The sequence below is a fragment of the Gymnoscopelus microlampas genome, assembly GCF_963454915.1.
Source record: "Gymnoscopelus microlampas genome assembly, chromosome: 21".
Taxonomy (NCBI): domain Eukaryota; kingdom Metazoa; phylum Chordata; class Actinopteri; order Myctophiformes; family Myctophidae; genus Gymnoscopelus; species Gymnoscopelus microlampas.
Window position 1 is genome coordinate 25,806,049 of NC_139958.1, and position 22,443 is coordinate 25,828,491.

Genomic DNA, 22,443 nt, shown 5'->3' on the forward strand with positions numbered 1-22,443 from the left:
TACATCTTAATAACTGGTAGATCGGTCATTATCCCTGGTGGGATAATGACAGATAACTGCCATAGCCTTGCTTACTCCTATAATTGGGTTAATGGCATGTAGCCTACATATTGAATTCATAATAATACTGCATCAAAACCTGACTATAAAACTGGTCAAACATTGGCCAAATTGCTGAAAATAGCTGATCAGCTCACAACGTAGAGCTATTTTCACAATATCCATCTGTGGAACCGAGTCAGTTAAACTAAATGTAATGCCTTAACTCCTACGGCCCACCCTGACTGACAAGCTGTTCAAAATATGATTATTTTGTGGGGTCGCGGCCTGAAAAGGTTGAGAATCACTGCTGTAAGTCACCTTTGACGAGAGCGTATAAAGGCCCACCTATATAACGATTATATTCAAGGGAAAAAAGTACCACTCGCCGTTCTAATCTTTACTAGAGCTGCTGATTTCCAACGTCCCGCCCCCTTGTTAGAGCAGCTCCACTACCACTGTTGCCAGATTTTGTGAGGGAAATAAGCAGCCAGGTTTATGAAAACAAGCCCAAAAGAAGCAGCTAGGCTATATGAGCAGTGAGCACTTATTAATTATTAATCTATATATACAGTACATTGGCTATTTGAAAATAGCCAATCTACAAGCTCGCTTGTGAGCTTGCAGATCTGCTATTTTCCAAAAGATATCTTGAAAAGAAAAAGTGAAATAATAATTGGAATATATTTGGGAGAAAAGAAAATTCTGATGGGGTCTGGTCTGCGGGGACGTACATTCATTTGACATGCAAATGTTTGAGGACCGTTAAATCAATAATCAAAAGAATGAAAATAAAAAATCAGCTACACTTGAAAAACAAGGCCCCAAAAAAACACAACCCGCAAACTACCAATATTTACAAGAAACCTTACGGTAAAAAAGAAAATCCGAGTCGCTTACAATAAGCGGACATGGCAACCCTGTCCACTACCCTTATAGCACAGTCGAGGATTAGTGAGCGCAGAGCAAAGTGACTGCGCTCTGGGCTGGGTGTCGGTCAGTGATCGGTGTTTTTAAGTCGATATTTCATAGCTATAAACAGTAAAGCCTTTTTTTTCCATTGGCGCGGATTCCAGACACAGAAACAAGTGATGGGGGTCCTTGGGGAATGACAACCCCCCCCCCCTACCCTGGTCCACGCTGTTGGTTCTCTACTAGATCAGACAGACAGATCACCCCCAAGAAGGATGCTGCTCTCCGGTCCACACCGGGCCTCGGTGCTCCTCTCCGGGCTGCTGATGCTGATCATCGCCACAGTCTGTGCAGGCTTTCCAGGTAAACAACAACAACAACAACAACAGCAGTAATACAATAAAATGTATTCCTTTTGAAACAGCAGATTATTTGATCTGAAGAAGGAACGGTGACAATTTACCAGAGGATTAAGTAGCGTTTCGGTCTGTATTTGTTTTTATGTGGTACATGTTGATCTTCGTTGTTTTATGTAACACAGCGGGACATCCCGTAAGTAAGCAGTGGTGGAAAAAGTACTCACATTTTACAAGTAAAAGTATCAATAGTGCAATGTAGAAATACTCTGTTACAAGTAAAAGTCTGGAATAAAAAATGTGCTTGAGTAAAAGTACAAAATAATTGGTATCAACATTTACTTTAAGTACCAAAAGCAAAAGTAGGCTACTCATTGTCCTATTTCACAAGTTCAAAATGCATAAAAGATCTTTTGAAAATATCCAATCTACAAACTCACATTGTGAGCATGTAGATCTGCCTAAAAAAATGGCCGAAATGTAGGTGGTTAGTGTGTTTTGAAATAATAATAAAAAATCTACAAAGTAACTACTAAAATGTTCTAATAATTGTAGTGGAGTAAAAGTACAATATTTTCCTCTGAGATGTAGTGGGGTAGAAGTAAAAGTATTGAAAACTGTAAATACTGAAGAAAGTAAAAATACCTTAACATTGTACTTAAGTACAGTACTTGAGTACATGTATTTTTAGTTACTTTACACCACTGCCCTAAGGTCCCAAGCTGTAGGCTACTGTGTGCACTGCTTAATGCCTTCACAAACAGAGTAGGGTATGGCTATAATATAATAAAGTATAGCTATGGTCACTTCAATGAAACATGTTGGCCAGCTATAATAGACTGCCCTGATAGAAACAGCTATGTATGAGGAAATTAAACATTAAGGTTAGCGTTAATTGAATATCCTTCTTTAAAAGATGATGCATTTATAATGTATGTCGCCCAAAGCAAAGAAAAAAAGACAACTTCCACTCTTTTAATCCTTATAGTCTATCTACAAAGTGAATACAGAGGTCAAAACAATATAATAACAGACGGATTTGCCTGAAATAGTCACCAAATTTGAGTGAAAATGTGCAAATTGCTATTGATGTTAAATTATTGTGTGTGTGTGTGTGTGTGTGTGTGTGTGTGTGTGTGTGTGTGTGTGTGTGTGTGTGTGTGTGTGTGTGTGTGTGTGTGTGCGTGTGCGTGTGTACAGTAAGTATGTGTGTGGAGGGTAACTATCTTCATATTGTGTAGTGATTGTTGATGATTGTCACTATAGAGATAATGTATGGTTTACCACCTCAGATAAAAAAAAATAGCCTAATCTCTATCTCTGAGAATACTAACAGCTGGGGTCTTATCTCATCACATGAGGCACATCTGCGCGCATACACACACACACACACACACACACACACACACACACACACACACACAAAACTAAAACACGTCATGTTACTAAAACACGTCATGTATCACTATGTATGTATTTAGCCACAATGTATTTGTTTATTACGCGGGGGGGAGGGATTTCCCCACTTCCCCACTTCTTTACACCTGTAAACATGCCACGTGACAATAAAGATGATTCTTATTCTAAAAATCAACATTAACAATTACACATACAGTATATTCATTAGTTCCATACCATAATGCAATCACGTCTACACATAGTAGCCTACACTTAGTGTGAAATTAACTCTGAGAGTGTACTACAGCTCGGTGTAGATAAAGGCTAGGGAGTAGAGTTACTCTGTTTATGAATGCGGTAAAGCCTGTGGATAAAAGCAGCTTTGGGTAAATTAAGTGGACAATGGTTGTGTGTGTGCGCACGCGTGCATGTGTGTGCCTAATGGGAGGGGGATTGCTGTAACCATTGTCTTCGGCCGTAGTTGGTTAATTATGTTCAAATAGATCAAACCTACATTTTAAACTCATGCATTGTTTGAGTGTCAAAAGGTATTTCATGTTAGAAATATAAGGCCCTTTCTCTTTCAATATAGTGCTGTCTTTACCATACTTAATGATATTTTGTGTGTCTTTTCTCCTTATTTAGAACATTTGTAAGTGAAACTTATGGCTTGTTTTTACTTTGTGGCTAGTTTTCCAAGGATAACCATGACTGTACACACATCCAGTGGCTTGTAGTAGAATGCATTGAAATTCACTTGACCAAACAACTAGAATCTAGATGACGTTTCTTTTTACGTTTTCATCACATCACTGTCTTTATGATAACATGTGTTGCAATTGCTTCTCCTCAAAACAGCATACAATATATTAGACACACATCAGTGTATAATTAGCATACTGTACTTTGGCTGGAATGTCTTTTGTCCCAAATTAGACTTCTTAGATCTTCCACATCACAACTTCACATCTCCAGCAACAGAAGATCATATTCTATTGTTCTGCTCTATCTGGGGCATTATAGATTGCACGGCACCACAATATATGAATGAATAATATATTCCCATTTATAGTGGATATTTGTCCATGTCACTTTGTCAGAACACGTTGAGACTCGCTTTGGGTATTGACCCACTAGTTTAGACACTTTTACGGCATGGCTCTGTAAGGAGGCTAGCCATCTACATTCTACAAGAGTCTGTCTGTCTGATTGTATCTGTATATTTCTAGTCTCTCATAGCCAGACCTTTCACATCTCCGAGCTGTGAAGGGTTTTTTCTTTTTCTATGTGAGACTAGTATTATTTCCTCCAATGTCATCGTTTTTAAATATCAACTCATTGAGTCAACAGGCAGGGACATTTCCGCGTATAGGTGTCAGAAAGCAGAAAGCAGAAAGAATGTTCTATGCTGAAAAAAGGGCAATTCAAGTCCTACTAATTAATTAATTCATACATTACTGTATACTACGTTAAGTCTTCTACCAAAAAGACAGATAAATAACCTAGTTTTGAATTTAGGACAATTTCTTCTATAATTCAGGGTTAGTCCAAAACATAATTGTAATGTTAATACAGTATATTATCATATTGATTTGGCAGCACCTACATTTTACTACTTGTCTCTGCATTAAATGTAACTTATTTGTGAAGCATCTCGCAGATTTTGAGCTTCACAGCAGAAACAACACCTCTTATTTTATCTGCCTCTTAGCTTCCTTATTATTCTCATACAACCTGTTCCCTGTTGTGCTGCTCTTTAAATGCCAGGTTTGTCATTCACTAAAGGCCAAGTACCAGTCGGTGTGATTACTATTCCAAATGCACGGTCCACCTCTGGGCTATTTCATTTGTGTTACACATGGTTTACTCTTTAACGGTGAGACGTTGGCCCAAATGCAGATGTATATCTGTGTTTGACTTTCAGAGACACATACTCTCTCGCTCGCTCGCTCGCTCGCTCGCTCACACACTCACACACTCACACACACACACACACACTGAGCCAAGTATATTTAAACCAGACACCTGACTGCCCTGTAGCGGTTAAGGCTAATTTATTCTTCATCACACAAGCTACATGTGACGCTTAACAATAATACTGTTTTCCATGTTGGTCGAGTTGATTTGTATTGAGAGCTTGTTGAAAGGGTCATACATGTGACAAAGCGTAGCCTAAATTAGACTTCATTCTTTTTTATTTAACCAGGTAAATAACACGGGTCATATGAAGTTAAAATCATGTTTTTTATTTAGTGAGAATCTAGTCTTTGCCACAACAGTAGACTGTGACTCTGTGATGTATCATATTCAGGGATACACACGTTGTTACCAATGCACACAATGCAAATTCCTCTCACCAGTGAACCAGCATTAGTAGACAGTGAAAAACGTAACGATTTTCATTTGAAACAATAACAACAAACTAATGAACACAAGCTAATGTTTGCTACTCCTTTCCTTTCCTACACAGTAAAATCCTCAATGATCATTTACTGAAAGTCTGAGATTGAATTTAGAACTCATTAAACCTTTGTTCTGTTCTGCATCCTGCTCTGGAGCTGATGACACAGTAATTATCCTCTGCGTAATGGGTTATAAGCATCTCTGTCAGACATCATAAATTAATCGCAGTGGGAAGAATATAATGACAGATGCGGGTAATCAGGAGGATGGGGGATCAGATTGCCATGACAAAGAGAGGATTAAAATCAGTTGTGTGACATTGAGGTTTCATGAAACTTTTAACTACTGAGAATTTCCTCTACACATTTTCTGTCCTGATTCACTTCCTTGTCACTTTATCTCTCTATCTATCCACTCAGCTACCAGTTTGTTTCCTGCTTTATAATTAGAAGGCGTGTGGGTCTGTGTGCACTGTAGGTATGTGTGTGTCAAAAACACTCATACCCTATTTTCTTCTGAGCATGACGGAAACAAAATCTACACGGAAGGAACCGTGAACCAGTTTTTTTGTGAGAAATTGAAAGACGTCACACAGTAGGACACTGCAAAATATGCCTGATGAGATAGTTTCTAGGTATTTTTTCCACCATGGCTGGGTCAGGGTTTTCTGCCCCTGGCTGTATTCTGAGAAAGGTGACAGCTTGTGGTGATAAGGTGTGCTTTTTCCACTACGTTGTCGAGGAGTCTGATTAGTGGTTAAAGTTGTCGTGGTGTAGTGGGTGGAACACTGTAGATTCCTCAGTAGGACTTAATCTAATAATCGAGAAGCACATTGTTTAAATATATTTCAACGACTCGAATTGACTAAATCCATTAGTCTGATAAAGCACTAAACCGTTTACACTTTGTTGTTCAACGGTGTCTGATTGAAATTGAATAGTGATCCTTGGTGTTGGTGTAGAAATATACAACAGTGTGGTATTTATGTTTCAATCTGAGTTGTTTCCCTCATGCATATTGATAATAGTAAACAAGAAAAAAAATCACTACTTTATGTTTTAAATGCCAGACTTATCACTCTGAGCAGCTGTCAAATACAATCTTAAGGGACCAAACCAGATTAATCTTACAAAGCCTTTAAAATACAGCCCAGTATTTAAACATTTCTTTTACATGAATGTACGTAATTATTAGTCTACACTAAACCAGTAATAGTTCCTTTTTACTATGCTCATGTTTCTTCTGAATGAAACCGTGTCCTTTGAATACCTAATATTGTCCAACAACCAAATGTCAGCTAATTAGAAAATTTGCAGGAGTAATTGTTGCTCAGTATGTTTACATGCACACTTTAATAACACTTATCCCTAGTATCCCTATTCTCTGGAGAGCAGCCAAAAATAGCAGAACTACAAGCTCACCTCTCGCAATAATCGTCTATTTTCACCAAAGAGATTTGGTGTATTGGGAAAGAAGAGCAGACCAAATACAGAGCCGACGCCGTTCAACTAAGTACCAGTTTACTGAATAAAGAGTGGTTAACCCAATTAAATGACCATACAGTACCGGTGATATTGCATGTTTAGCCCATTGATTATGATTCATGTATACTTTACATTACTGACAACCATTTTTAAAAGCATTATCATCATTTTATAGATGTCCTAAGTTTCTAACCTGCTATTGACAACCACCCACCTCATGCACCTTATTTCACACGGCTCATAATTACTGATCTGTTGTACAACGAATACTGTCACCAACTTTTTTCACACCTGTAAACCTGTGATGTAACAATAAAGTTGACCTAAGTTCAGTTCAGTTCAGTTCAGTTCAGTTCAGTTCAGTTCAGTTCAGTTCAGTTCAGTTCAGTTCAGTTCAATTCAGTTCACTTAAGTTCAATTGAGTTAAAACTTTCTGTTGATTAACTTGACGCCATGAAGAAGTCATTGATGTTTGAAATTTGTTCATATAACAAAAATGTCCATGTTTTTTTCCAAGCTACACTTTTCAAATCAATCTGCACTTTAAACTGCATTAAAACGAAACAATACCATAACTGACAAAGAATGGAGGTGGCATGTTCAATGTGTTGAATTACTTCTCAAACAAGTTTCAGGTTTCTGTCAGATGGTTTTCATACCTTACAGAAAGAAATGGAAACCAATGCCTTCCTGGGAGGTATAAAAAACACATATGAAAATCAAACAAGTATGCTTTGGAATACAGTAATGTAACAAATACACAACATGTAGTCGATGGGCTAAACATATCATAACATCAGTATGGTCCTTTAAGACAGCACTGAGAGTATTGAATGTAACGCATGTAAGCAAAACCCAAAACACGTAAACCCGGGTTATTGCTTTAATCCTCTGACGTCTGGCATTTTGTTTTTAAAAAAATGCTAATAAATCATTAATCGCCGTAATAAAACTAGAAAGAATGCGAGTAATAGTCTATTTATCGGGTGCGCGACTCAGAAGAGTAAATAAAAACAGAAGAATGCCAGCATTCACGGAAGTGTTCTTCAGGTATTTTTATTCAGCTGCCTGTGGCTGTGCCTATCTGATGTAGGAAGTAGGCCTACCTGAATGACACTTCCATGAGTGCACTTAAATTAAATTATTGCATGTAGTAAATTCCATACATATGTAGAAACTTCAGTCACATTTATCGCCCGAATCACATTATTCCCAGTTAGCGGGGTATTAGCTTGCATATAGAGTGAAATACACTCAGTTATCATGAGCATGAAGAAAACAGTTGAGAAAATTGGGCCCACTTTGGAAAAATAAATGGACTTATCTTTCTGTCCTGATTCACTTCTTTGTCACAGTGCCTTCTGTTCACTGGTTGGGGTTTTGGTGAGCCGTTTTCTTAAACTGCATTCCATTTGCCAACTGGTTAAATCAAATGATGGCATGCAACTCTTTATTGGATATGACAGTTGAGAATGACAGGAATCAGGGAGAGAGAGAGACAGGGAGTGACACACAACAGAAGTTGGCAGGCTGTGGAATCGAACCCATGACTTGCTGTCAGGCTAGGTGGTATGCACCTTGACCACTAGGCCATTAGCGCCCCGCAACGCCTATTTTGAAGGAAACATCGATTATTAATAGATTATTGTATTAAATTATTTATTATCAATGTATAGTCGATTAAATCGATTAGTTTGATTAACTGTCCCCTAATTACCAAACCAGTAGATGAAGACTACTATAGCAGGATCTACTGGGTGATACTATGGTATTTTATAGAATAGACACACACACACACACACACACACACACACACACACACACACACACACACACACACACACACACACACACACACACACACACACACACACACACACACACACACACACACACACATACTTAGTCAGGTTTAATCAGCCAAAACAGCGTCCTAGAGAGTCCTGCCACTTGATTTGGAGTGTTTGGCATACTTCCTGTCTGCTATCACAGGGGTAGGAAGCTCACACAATGGAACATTTCCTGCCCCCGTCTCGGTTATACACACACGCGTACTGTACGTGCGCGTGGGGGTGTGCACACACGCACGCACGCACGCGCACGCACACACACACACACACACACACACACACACACACACACACACACACACACACACACACACACACACACACACACACACACACACACACACACACACACACACACACACACACACACACACAGACATTCTCATATTGTGTGTGTGTGTGTGTGTGTGTGTGGGGGGGGGGGGGGGGGGGTTTCCACTGTTTGCTTCTTGAAGCCCAGTACAGTACATGCGACGGACAGACATTTGTTTGGAAAGGGAGGTGATATAACTACAAATTGACGTCATTCATAACTTCTGATGGCCGGTCTCAGAACTTCATCTCAGCATCTCCTGCACCCCCAGATTTTCTGACTGTCCGCACTAGTTTGGAAAGCCTGGAAGGAGCGTGTTGGCCTTAACTCTCCCTGCCAGGGTTGTTACTTAGTACATAATATGCCTACCAGTGCAACAAACGGTCAGAAAAGTAACTTTTCCATGGATTCCCCATTTCCTTCTTTATTCCTTTTATTTCCTGTCTTTTTTTTGTCTCTCACTTACTCTCTACCTATCTATCTCTCTTTTTCTCTCTCCCTCTCCAGCCTTCTGTCTGTCAGTCTCTCTGTCTTTCATTCTATACTTTTCCTCTGTGTGGGAGGCATGCAGATAAAAGAACAGCTCCCATATAGTATTGCCTTAGCTGATACTAAAGCCTGAATTATGCTTATAGTTGCATGCCGAAAATAGCCGATGTACATTGACTATTTTAGGTGCATGACACCACATACAGTATGAATCAGGTTGTTATGAGGTTGTCATGGGGGTGAATATGAGAGTGTTTTGTCACCTTATTGTGATGATTGTTGAGCAATATTTCCACGGGTTGACTCAGCCAAGAGCAGGTGACGATGTTTCATCATAAGTTTTGTTTAGATACTGACAACAGTGAGGTAGAAGTCGCCTGTTTAACTCAATGGAGCTATGCAAAAATATGTTGTAATTCATGTTTTACCCTGGCTAATGCAGGATTAACATTGATGGGCCATTGTAGACTACATCAGAATTTGCTGTAAAAATCAACAATGTTAATTAGGTACCATGCTGTGTTAATGTGTTGACTAAGACACTAAAAGACTAGACTAGACTAAGACAGATGACTAAAATAGGACTAAAACTAAATGGTGTGTTATTCAAAAGACTAAATTTACACGCAGTAACAAATCTAAAAGTCACTGTTAAATCAAAAGCACTCTATTTGTAAATCCCATGCAATCAGCCCTAACATGGTTCAGATTAGAGAACTAATGAACCCCCCAACCCCCCCCCATCTCTCCTTCCGTGTCTCTCTCTCACACACAGCCAGCTCTAAGTGCCGTCATATAGACTGTCCCCTAAAGAATCGGCATCCCTGCAAACTGGGTTCCGCCCACTGTGGCCCCTGCCTCAATGGATTTAAGGAGAATGAGAAACGACACTGTGTGGAGATGAGGCACCATCACAAAGGTATAGAGATGGGGATAACACATGCATACACACACACACACACACACACACACACACACACACACACACACACACACACACACACACACACACACACACACACACACACACACACACACACACACACACACACACATCTGTACACTAAAATGCACAAGCGCAAAGACACCTTCTGTTCAAACACAGGTACTCACGTTCACTGATTGATTTAAACTCTCAGAAGTGGTTGTACAGTGTCAGGCCATAGTTGAGTCTGACAAGATGGATGTTTAGCTGATGATACTGACAGACAGTACTATGTATTAAATACCTTTCACACCATCACTTTCACACCATCACTCACCCATGTATTCACTCACTCACTCACTCACTCACTCACTCACTGGCTTGCTCGTTCACTCGCTCACACGCTCGCTCGCTCGCTCACTCGCTCGCTCGCTCGCTCACTCACTCACTGGCTCACTCGCTCACTCACTTACTGGCTCGCTCACTCACTCATTGATTGACTCTCTTACTCAACAACTCTCTCACTAGAGTTGGCTGGTGTTACTCAGATTGTCCTATCGGCACCCGGTGAGATCGCAGATGGCGGGGTTTTTAGAGACACAGTTTGTGATATTTTTGGCATGTGACACTATCATACAGTTCATACATCATGAAGATAAAGAGTATGATGCTTTACTGCTTTAGCAATAAAGTTGCGAATGCAGCAGTGCACAATTTGATCATTATTCAGTGAATAAATGCTTCTACTGTTAGAGTTAGCCTAACCCTAACTCAGTTAGGGTAGTAGAGTAGTAGTGGATAAATGGTTTCATAGGGCAGTGGGCACACATGACCCATTTCAAGACAGAGATGTTGGCATTTGAGAGAAAATGCAGAGAGACAGGGACAAAACAGAGCAAAATTTAAAAAAGGTCTTGTGTGGGGTTGCGCCGATCCTGGGCTGTGAGAGCAAAGAACAGACGGATTTTACCCTGTGACTGTGTTGCCGTATGTGTGTGTGTGTGTGTGTGTGTTGTTAATCTCTGAGCTGAGGGGCATTTTCTGCTTTTAAAAATGTGAGCGAAAAACAGGAAAGACAGACAAAGAGAGCAGGGGAATGCCACACAGCAAACAGTCCAGCCAGCTGGGAATCGAACCGGGCGGGGACACGCTGAAGAGGGCATTTTTCACCCAAAGCCATTCGGCCAAATAGACCCATTTCTGCAAGACACATTTCCACATATTTCAGCTCTGGTAGTATCCCAGAGAAACCCAACATTTTCACAGGAGTGAGCTCGCTGATATTAGACTTTGATGAGATACATCCAACAATTGTGAAAAACTAAACCCCACAAAAGATTCTGGCATTTTTCACAGCCATGAAAGAGGGTGAACAAGTATGGCAAGGCGCACTTTACACTGTGTGTGTGTAGGACTTGCTTGTATTTGACATAGGGGCGTACACTCCCATTGGTAAACATTCAATGCCTGGAAGCCAATGTCCTTTTTTCATCAGAAGGACAAACATACAGTGGTTGCAAGGTAGTCTACATCCAGTTAAGTTGTGTGCTAAAGGCAGGGCCCTGTCTATGTTCTCTATGCTTGGTATTGCGGCTGTAATGCTAGGTAGTTCAAAAAGCTGCGAGTGTTAAAACACTATATGAATCCAGGTCCACTCAAATCCTTGCTTTGACCATTTATTCCCCACAACACACGTTAAAAGTACAGCAATTAACTATTGTAAACTAAACGTGGATGTAAAGTTTGTTGCGGTATTTGTGTTCAACAGGTCAACAGAAAATGTCGGCTTCCACGCTCACCCGCTCTCTGTCCAAATTCCCACACTACTGTGCACAGGTGAACGCCATGAGTAATTATTAGAGTAGCAGCGCCCAGCTCCGGCGATCACGCCCACAAGCTATACCAGTGCAGCGCCCAATCTATCAATCAAAGTTAAATACCTTACGTCAATAATAAAAACACAAGACTTCGCATTTAAGTTACAAGTTTTTCAGGAAAAATAAAAAACTGACCCAAAACAAAACCTGTATGATATTTCTTGATCATTTCACCCAAAATGTTTTTAACAAACAAATTATGACTATGACACTGTTTGTCAGTTATGTAACATAAGAGGTCTAAATAGGTTTAAATAGGATTAAATCTGACTTAGGCCAACAACAAAAAAATAAAATATGGCCTAAATCAGTAAATAATTTGGCCTAAGTCACAAAACCATGTGACTTAGGCCAAAAAAAGCCTATTTTGGCCTAAGTCACACTAGGGAGTTAGGCCATTATACTAAAAGGGGAGTGAACAGCATGATCCTTTTCAAATAGGAGATGGGCGATTTTACCAGAGGTGGACAGTGTCATGAGGGGCTGACTTTGGCAAAAATATAATTTTCCTCAAAAAATGACTTAGGCCATTAGTTTAGCTAGTTCAGGACCGGCTCTGGGCAATTTGGCACCCTAAGCAATATTTTTACTGCCGCCACCCCCCATTTAAAAATAAGAGCACCTCAGTCTCTTTTAAACAGAAAGTAATTCAGAGGACAGGAGCCTATCCTATGTCTGACAGCGCCGCACCACCGCTTTCTGCCACAGCGCCACCTAGAGCCTGCAAAATGTGTAATGACATTTTCTTATTACTACAAAGTGCTGTTAACATAGGCCTTATTTTCTCTACTCATTTAAAAAATATATATTTTTATTAAAAAACCTTCAGCATACAGATAAAGTTGAAAATTGTGTGCCACGGCAGTTGTTGACAAAGATAAAGCAGAAAATATTTATTTTTATTTCGATTTAGATGTTTGTAGTGCTATAGATTTTTCAAGGAAGATTTGGACATCTATAGGATTTTGGGCATAATGGTGGGTTTTAACTTAAAACAAGGATCTGCAATTTCTCTGAGCAAACAGACATTTTCTTAATCTAATCAAACCTTGGCTGGGCAAGCCTATCCTTGCACCAATGTTATTTTTAGATTTTACAGGTGAGGGGGAAATCGGTTGTGCTGCTGAGCTTACAGGACAATCTAATAAAATAAATATGAGTTTCTGTTTAGTATTGTTTTCACCTTGTGAGTCTGTGTGTGTCATCATGGAAAATGTGGTTATAGACACCTGCTGACTGTAACAGGAACTACCATACAAGTGTTTTTCAGTACTTTGCTGCAGTTTACAGCAGTGATTCCTAAACAGTGGGTCGGGACCCGGGTTTGGGTCGCGGGACAATTTTTATGGGTCGCAAGTAAATGTCCCCTTTTTTTTGTTTCCTACATTAAAAAATATATGTATTATTTCAAAGAAATTAAAACAGTGTAAAGAAAAACAAATCATAACTTTTCATCAATTAAAAAAAAAATTATGTAGAATAAAATAATAATAATAAACAAATACATTTCATTTATACATTTTTTTTTAAGTTCAAGTAGTACTGAAAATAACAGATCCACAAGCTCACAAAGCTCACTAGTTTGGGTCCCGGGCAAACGTTTAATTTCTCTGTTGGGTCTTGAGCTAAAAAGTGTGGGAACTGGGCTACAGTCTGTCTGTGGACCATAGATTGTAAAGAAATATGGACTGAGTCACGCCATTGGTTTCTACAGACCGTAAATGAAGCCTATTTTGCAGCGATTTCAAATCCACCATCTTTCTATGTCTGGTTGATATCCGGTCCGAAATGCAAACGCAAATTAATGCTATCGGCTGAAACTGCAGCGAGGGTGGATCTTCACTCGGTAGAACCTATGGGTAGAACCAGTAGAAACCCTAGAAACATACCCTACTTTATCATTAATTTTAAAATGAATGGGACCATAATTTACCAAAATGCATATCATGGTGATTGAAAGAAGACTTTAAACTAGCGACTGGAAGCATATAGTAGCCTATTTATGACACTGTTTATTAAGGTAATAAAATCAAGTGTAAAGTTCGGCCAAAAACCCATCCACTTGAATAGAGCATAATTGCTTCTGCAACCAGCAGCGGTGTCTGTCACACTTCTTATATAGCCTCAATTTACAAGCCGAATGCTAGCCCCTTGCTGTGGACAGATTCTGCCAACATCATAGTGTCACATCCGTGCAAGATGCAGTCATGATAAAACATGTGTAGTACAGACCAACCAATGACAGATGTTTGGGTCTGATGCCGATCTCGATTTTGGAGATGATAATCAATAGTTACAGCGCTATAATCTTCTCCTTTTCTCCTCTGCCTTTACTATTCTTTAAATTTACTATTCTTGTCTGTACTCTCTCCTTCCACAGGCCTGTTTCCCAGGCCTTCCAAGGCCTATGTTGCTGCCCTCCACAAGAGGGCAGCAGGAGTCTGAATCAATCAATTGATGACATGGGGGGGGGGGGGGGGTCAAAATGCCTGCATTGCTTTACCTCCAGTAAAGCAATGCAGGCATTTTGACCCACTGATCAATTCAATTTAGTTCTCCGTCCATTCAAATATGAGTAATTATATTGATAATCAGGATAAATGACTTACATTACATGAATAAACCATTGGGGGAAATGTATCTGACCCTCTACAATGAAATAATGAATACAATTGGAAGCTGAGGCTGGCTTGATTGAAAAAATTAAATGATGCACTTATCGCCAAATAATATTTTAAACATTTCTAGGATAAACGTATTTCAAAGGATTGACAATTGCTATTCAGGTTCTGTGGCTGTTTATGACATCATAGATAAGTGGCTCTCTTGTTTCTGGTCTTTGGGAGACCAATCAATCTGAGATAAATGAATAACATAGTATATTAAACCTGGTTCATATGTGGATGTTCTTTTTAGTGTGTTTCCTAATTGTTGAGGCAGACCATTGAGGGAAGTGCCACGGTGGTCGTATATGTGTGTGCGTGTATATGTGTGTGTGCATGTATGTGTGTGTGCTTGTGTGTGTCCACTCATACTCTATGCACACACTCAGCGATATCAAGAGGGTTATTATAATTGTGCCGCTAGTAGGTCAAGCATTTGATATGATTGTCAGTGGTCAGATAGACACCCTATTATGATCTGTGTGTGTGTGTGTGTGTGTGTGTGTGTGTGTGTGTGTGTGTGTGTGTGTGTGTGTGTGTGTGTGTGTGTGTGTGTGTGTGTGTGTGTGTGTGTGTGTGTGTGTGTGTGTGTGTGTGTGTGTGTGTGTGTGTGTGTGTGCGTGCTTGTGTACTTGTGTACTTGTGTGTGTGTGTGTGTGTGTGCGTGTGCGTGTGTGCGCGCGCTTGTGCGTGTGTTTGTGCGTAAGAAAGTGTCTGTGAAGGTTTTTTAAGTGGGAAAGAACAGCACAGACGTGTGAGGTGTTGTATTGTTTATTGTTTGTTTGCATTAAATCTCTGCCCTCCTGAGTACCTCTCAAGGGGTTAGTGGTCATTATCATGCTAGTGACAAAGCCATTACATGGCGAGTGGTGTGTGTACTTTCTCACTGTGTGACGATCTACTGACAGTTCACACACATATGAACACTACACATAAAGCATTCAGTATATATAAACAGCCACAAAAACATATGCCCACACACACACACACACACACACACACACACACACACACACACACACACACACACACACACACACACACACACACACACACACACACACACACACACACACACACACGCACGCACAGATGCACATATTAGACACAACTGACACTTTTTTAAATGAATTACCTACTTGGGTTTTGTTGGCATCCTGTGGAAGTGTTTTCATTTGGACCTGTGTGCCTGCAGGTCCTAAAGCTGATGCATGATCTGTCATCCACAAGCCAATTCCCCTGCTTCTTTCATGCTTCTCTTTTATAAAAGTACATTTAGGGGGTGCAAATAGCTGAGTGGTTAAGACGCGCCACGTAGGCTCTAATGATGCCTGACAGCGAATCCTGGGTTAGATTCCCGAGCCCGCAGACCTAGCTGCATGTCACTCCCTGACTCCTTCTACCTGTTTCCTGTCAATCTTCACTGTGGGCTATCAATGAAGTAAACTTAGCTAGAGCAAACTGCGGGTAAATCCTATTTGTTTCTCGAATATGATCTTTAGGGCAGACTGTCCAGACTGTTCTTAGATCAGATTTGTGTTTTACGACATCATCAATCTGCATTGGTTGCTCTGTAAACAACAAAACACCATATAGGCATAAGTCATGTTTAATTCAGTCACTCGCCAAAAATAGATGTGACGTGTTGTGTGATTGTAGATGAGCTATTTTTGATGAGCAGCACATCATACAAAAAAATATAAATCAGGCTTTAGTCTCAGAGTACCGGGACAAAAAAAAACAGGTCCAATCTATATGGCCAAAAATCGGATTTGGGCTGCCAGTAATACCATAGTCTTATTGCCGAGCACACTGGCACACTTGGAGCACTTGACCACCTGCAAAGTCCAGATGGTACGAACCGCCTCTGCAGACACATGCTATTGGTTTTACTGAATTGCCAGAGATGGAGGGGGGTGAGGAAGTAACAAAGCAGAGAGTGAAAGTGCTGCTACATCATATCGTGCATGTTAGCCCGGCCAGATGGCCAGCCGTATGTAGAGAAAGGCAATACTGTACTGATAAATGTAATGCAGGATGAATGAAGTATACATTTATTCGGCATGTGGCTAGATACTGTATGTGTACTTTATTTGTGGTACTACTGTATTTGTGGGTATGTGTGGTTTTTGCGAAGTCATGAAAAACCACAGTCGCTGTTAAATAGTCTACAATATAGGATTGTTGAATCATAATGCATCCCCTTTTAAAATGTCTGCATGACACAGATGCCACGTTTATTTTTTCTTGTCTATGTTCTCTTCTCCTGGTTTGAAGAAGATATTGGATTGGATATTTTGGCAGAGTTATAACGTTGCGGGAGATGTGTGAGAGTGTGTGTTGGGGGGGGGGGGGGGGGGGTGGCTTGGCTTAGGGCATTGATCACCTCCATTAGCAGTGAGATTTGGGATCTATTGTGTGAGTAGTAGCCATAGCCCAGTGAGGCATGGGGGTGGGCTGAGTGCTCCAGCCCCCTGCTGTGCTTCCTCCCCTGGCCACACACACACACACACACACACACACACACACACACACACACACACACACACACACACACACACACACACACACACACACACACACACACACACACACACACTATAAGCCCCGGTAACCCCAGAGACATTGGCCGTTCACTAGGAATGTGGCTAACTGTCTGGCCTACGGAGGCTGTTAAACAACGCTTTACTATTGTTTCCCTTTTTTACCAGGTCCCAAACAAACAACATGCACTGGCACACTCCCTGTGTGCATCACACCACACACGCACGCACCCCCCCCCCCACACACACACACACACACACACACACACACACACACACACACACACACACACACACACACACACACACACACACACACACACACACACACACACACACTCACACACTCACACACTCTCACTCACACACACACACACACACACACACACACACACACACACACACACACACACACACACACACACACACACACACACACACACACACACATTGTGGTGGTACTCCTGCGTGCACATGTATGCTAACAAACATACATGGTTCACGCAGTACTGAAAAATCAAAGCCTCTTTTTTTTTTAGAACCTTATTTTTAAAACAATTCCAGTTGTCAAGCTGTATAGTATGTGTATAGATGATCCTTTGAAAGAACGTGGATTCAATGTGATAAAATCAGACTGTGGGCTTACAGCCATGTGGCCAGTAAACACAGACATTTTGTTGAAAAAATAAACTCCTGAACTCTGTCTTATGGGTCGAAACATTATAAAATAGAGTCTCTTTCTATATGCAAGGTGGTGAGTGAGATAGTGTGTGGGCATTAATTATTTCCAAACCATGAACCGTTTCTCCTATGCACACTGGCTGTGTCTCCTGTTTCTCCATAATCAGTCTTGCTCTGTGTGTTTTGTGTTGTCCTGTGTTTTCTCCCCAATAGATGTCTTCAAGGGTTCTCCATGTCCTCCTCTTTCCTATTGTCTCGTCATCCCCTTGTCTTTTTAGTCTGTCCCGTAGCTAGCTAGTTAGAATTGCTTGTTCATTCAGTTCTTTATCCTAGGCGCTACCCTAGTGTAGTTATTCTTTCTGTTCTTTAGCAGCAGTGTTTCACAAATTTAGGGAATGTGACCCATTTTGGGTCACAGACCCATTTTTATGAGTTGCGAGTAAATATCTCTTTTTTTTAACATTTTCATCTTTCTGAAAATAGTGAATATATCTACAAGCTCACATCATGTTGCAATACAATGTGTTGTTAGCTTGTAGATTGGCTAACTAGTCTTAAGTGGTTAGAAAAATAAATGTGTAAGTTTGGGTCCCAGGTAGACACAATTTCCCTTTTGGGTCTGGAACTGAAAGGTTTGGGAACCCCTGGTCTAGTGAAGTCAATCGGTTGATTCCCATCAGCTTACCAGATAACAGTTGCATTTTTGGCTCGTGTTTAAAATGTGAAATATTGAATCTTGAATCTCGTCCACCCTCCAGCCAAAGTGATATCCTATGCTGACCTTGATGCGGAGGAGATTGGCATTGACTCTGTCATTGAAAAACAGCAAATGTTACCAAACCAACCCATACAACCATGTGAGTGCATTCTGAAGAAGCCAACTCAATAACCTATTTAGATTAGATTCCACTTAATTGATCACTGGGGGCAAATTCAAGTGTTACAGAAGCTAGATATTAGTAACACTCCAGAAAAAAAATCGTACTCATAGCTTTATTTATTTTTTAAAGATTTGTAAAGTGTATGGTTGTACCTCAATTTGAGGTCAGTTACCGGATACTTTTAGTTGTTTACAATAATCTGATATATTTGACTACAGCTAATTGTTTTGTATGTTCTTTTCCCCAATAATGCACTCTTCCTTTTCTCATGTCTGACTTTCTCTTTTTCTGCTTCTTCTTCTCTCTGTCTCTTACTCTCCAGCCGTCTCCACCTCCCAGACAGATGTTAAAAGCCAGACAGATGCTTCCAAACAGAAACCTAAAAGCCAGAGTCGTTCTTCATCCATTGTCCTGTCAGCCGAAAACAGCACCATCACTATAAAACCAACCACACCAACGCCCCAGCCCAGGACCACAGGTGCTCCGGGCAGAGCTGGGCCCATAGCTATCCCAATCATCAAGAAGGATGGCATTATTGTCAGTAAGTATATTTTCCATAAGAGAACAACCGTAGACCCCAAGGCTTTTTTATGATCCAAGCCAGTGAAAATACACTGATATGGTTCAATTTTCTCAGTGACTATAAATCAGTCTACAAAATACAAGCGACAGGAGGGAAGCACTGGTGGTATATAGATCCAGAAATTATACAATGATAGGGTCTGTTCAGATAAGGATGTACCCGTCTCAAATGTTGTTGAGTGCCACAGGATGTTTACCCTTTCTTACAATATCTTTCAGTGTGGTATAATGACCTCCACCTTGTCTTTTCTATTGGTCACAAAGTGACAGGCATTAATATTGTCCCATCATGTCCTGCCATTAAGATGCCTGTCACTAGAGACAATTTTGATGTGACATTCTGGGGATTGAATGATGAACACCCATAATAATGAGTTGACAGTAATAAATGCCTCAGTAGTAGTTTCTTAATGACTTTAAACACCCCCCCCCCCTCGCTTCTATCAATACACACATTTTCTACCCTTTTATATTGTTTTTGTCTGCAGTCCTGATTTCAGTGTGTGTCCTGGTTGGCACTGTGGCAGTGATACTGGCTGCTGTTTGTTGGATCAGGTAAGACAATAATAATTTGTAAATAAAGACAACTCAAGCACAATTTTGTTTTCCTTTACAGATTGATTACAGTTTGGCAAAAAAATGCAGAAGAATTAATCTAATTTCTTTTCATAAAATGTTGCATACTTCTCCTTATTGGGGTGCGCTGTCCCAAAGACTAGAGAAAGAGAAACAAGCAAATAGTTTGGAAGAGTGAATGAGAAATGCTCTGACAAGCATTTCAACATTGTTGCCAATTGCCAAATAAACAAAGAAAACAACTGACAACCTCTTTTTTTTTTCTTGCCTTGAGTGGATTGATTTTGAAATCGACCAACAGAGGAACAAAAAACGTGAAACAGGATGTGGAAGGAAGTGCATACTTAGAATCGCTCCCATGCTACTTGGCTTTGCAGCCAAAAATGATATTTTTAGACCAACTGCAGATGATGGTGTATCAGGAAATAGCCGATCTACAAGCGCTGCAATGCATTGTGAGCTTATAGATCAATAATTGATTGCTCCGCAATTGAGTTGCTAGGGTTCATGTGATGAATATAGCTTAATAGGTTTTGTTAGGATACAAACTCTCTTCTTGAATATAAATATTATTGCTCCCCATTGCGTTGTCAGAATCAGCCCAGGTGCTCTAAGGCCAAACTGTTTACTCTGACTTTACTCTGCTAGACCAGAGAACCCATTGCTGATTGTTGACAGAGACTCAGATTTATAGTGCCCCCTGTAGTTTGCAGAAGAAATCGCACCTTGCCCAGAAGGTTGACTACCCTGCGTTCGGAGGAGGAGACAAGCCTCCCAAGCCTCAAGCTGCTGCTAATGGCACCTCGGTAAGCACCTGTGCGTTCTTTACACTCCACTACTGCTGCAAGTTAAAAAACGATGCCAGTCCCTCACTTCTGTGTATCGCTTTCCTTTAGCGTCAACCACAGGATGTATGTGTGTATTTTAGTTTCTGAACTAGAATGGGTGATATATCGTATGTTTCCGCCCCCTCACCTCTCTCTCTCTCTTTCAAGGTGGGTGATAAGACGCTGGCCCAGAGTGTTCAAATGTATCATTACCAGCATCAAAAGCAACAGATGTTGTCGATGGGAAAGTGAGTTTCTCTTCTCTTCTCTTCTCTTCTCATTGACTTCTCCCCTTCTCTTCTCCTTTCAACCATTACAAACACGTGTACGTAAATAGAAATACCCATATATGCACACATTTACTTATTCACACACACACACACACACACACACACACACACACACACACACACACACACACACACACACACACACACACACACACACATAACCTGTCCATGTCCTTTGCTCAGACTCAAACCAGAGCAGAAAGTTCCTGAGTCCGAGGTCACTTCAGATGAGGAGGAAATGGGAGGAGACTTCACTGTATACGAATGTCCTGGACTTGCACCGGTGGGTGGCAAACAGAATGTGTACACTCACATACTATATGCAGTGCACACACGCTCACAAAGTCACAACAATTCAATCACATCCATGCACATGTAAATGCTATTTGTTATTTGACAGATAATTAATTTAGTTTTTTTTCTGAACAGACAGGAGAGATGGAAGTGAAGAATCCTCTGTTTGATGACTCAACTCTGCATTACCAAGGGAATCACAAGTGATCCATACATACATACATGCACAGCTAAATTATTATTGTTGGTTCAACTCATATACACTTTTATGTTTTAACCGACCTTCACTCACATTCAAGCCATTTTCTTGGAAGCATATGTCTTGGTTCATGGAAGACTTTGAATATGGTAACAGCTCTTGTGGACATCCAAATACAGCCCCTTCCTATGTAGGCCAATTTCAACCATTGAATTGAACAGAAGGCCAAATTTGTGAATTTTCTGACTTCATGTCATAGCATTCTGGCCGGGGTTTAATCTCAAAATCCATATCGTATTTTTCCTCACAATTGAAAGATAGGCAATTGTGAGAAACAAGTAAGAATTGCAAGAATAAAACTCACATTTCTGGCCCTTATTTGTACTTGGAAATGGGCTTCCATAGTTTCCTGTATTCAACGTTTTTTTTTGTGTGTGTTGTTTTTTTCCATCCGGTTGTTTACTGTATACCCCCTCTCAGCTCTTTTAATGTCCTTATCAATAAAATACACCAATTGTTTTCCCCTCCATCTTTGTTTAAGTATTTTAGTATTTGAACATATACTGTACCTTTCATCCTAAATGATATCATTGTTCATTGTAAAGGTATCATATTTGTTTGTCTTGGGTGTGCTATTCAGTTTTTGCAGCTATTTCCCAAAGCATATTTTTGAATGAGATACAAGTGCTAGCTTGTACAACACACACTTTAACAAACACACACACACACACACACACACACACACACACACACACACACACACACACACACACACACACACACACACACACACACACACACACACACACACACACCCACCCCAATGAGTTGCTTTTGTCACATTGGCAAGGAGCTAAACAA

The 22,443-nt window shown here is 40.4% G+C and overlaps 1 protein-coding gene across 2 annotated transcripts; it reads left to right on the forward strand.

The window, feature by feature from the left end:
• The first annotated feature begins 1,003 nt into the window (after nt 1-1,003).
• Nucleotides 1,004-22,443, forward strand: npdc1a (neural proliferation, differentiation and control, 1a). Of its 2 annotated transcripts, XM_084047719.1 has the most exons (9): nt 1,004-1,314; nt 10,020-10,163; nt 18,692-18,790; nt 19,137-19,355; nt 19,885-19,951; nt 20,679-20,778; nt 20,968-21,047; nt 21,273-21,372; nt 21,519-22,443. In XM_084047719.1, the coding sequence occupies exons 1-9, from the start codon at nt 1,227-1,229 to the stop codon at nt 21,588-21,590; spliced, it is 969 nt and encodes a 322-aa protein (XP_083903845.1). In that variant the 5' UTR covers nt 1,004-1,226; the 3' UTR covers nt 21,591-22,443. The 2 variants fall into 2 exon arrangements, with proteins under 2 accessions (XP_083903845.1, XP_083903846.1); XM_084047720.1 differs by lacking the exon at nt 10,020-10,163.

Coding starts and splice junctions, on each gene's coding strand:
- npdc1a (XM_084047719.1), top strand. CDS start 1,227: ATGCTGCTCTCCGGTCCACACCGGGCCTCGGTGCTCCTCTCCGGGCTG. Junction 19,356..19,884: donor GAAGGATGGCATTATTGTCA/GTAAGTATATTT, acceptor TTTTGTCTGCAG/TCCTGATTTCAGTGTGTGTC. Junction 21,048..21,272: donor CAGATGTTGTCGATGGGAAA/GTGAGTTTCTCT, acceptor TCCTTTGCTCAG/ACTCAAACCAGAGCAGAAAG.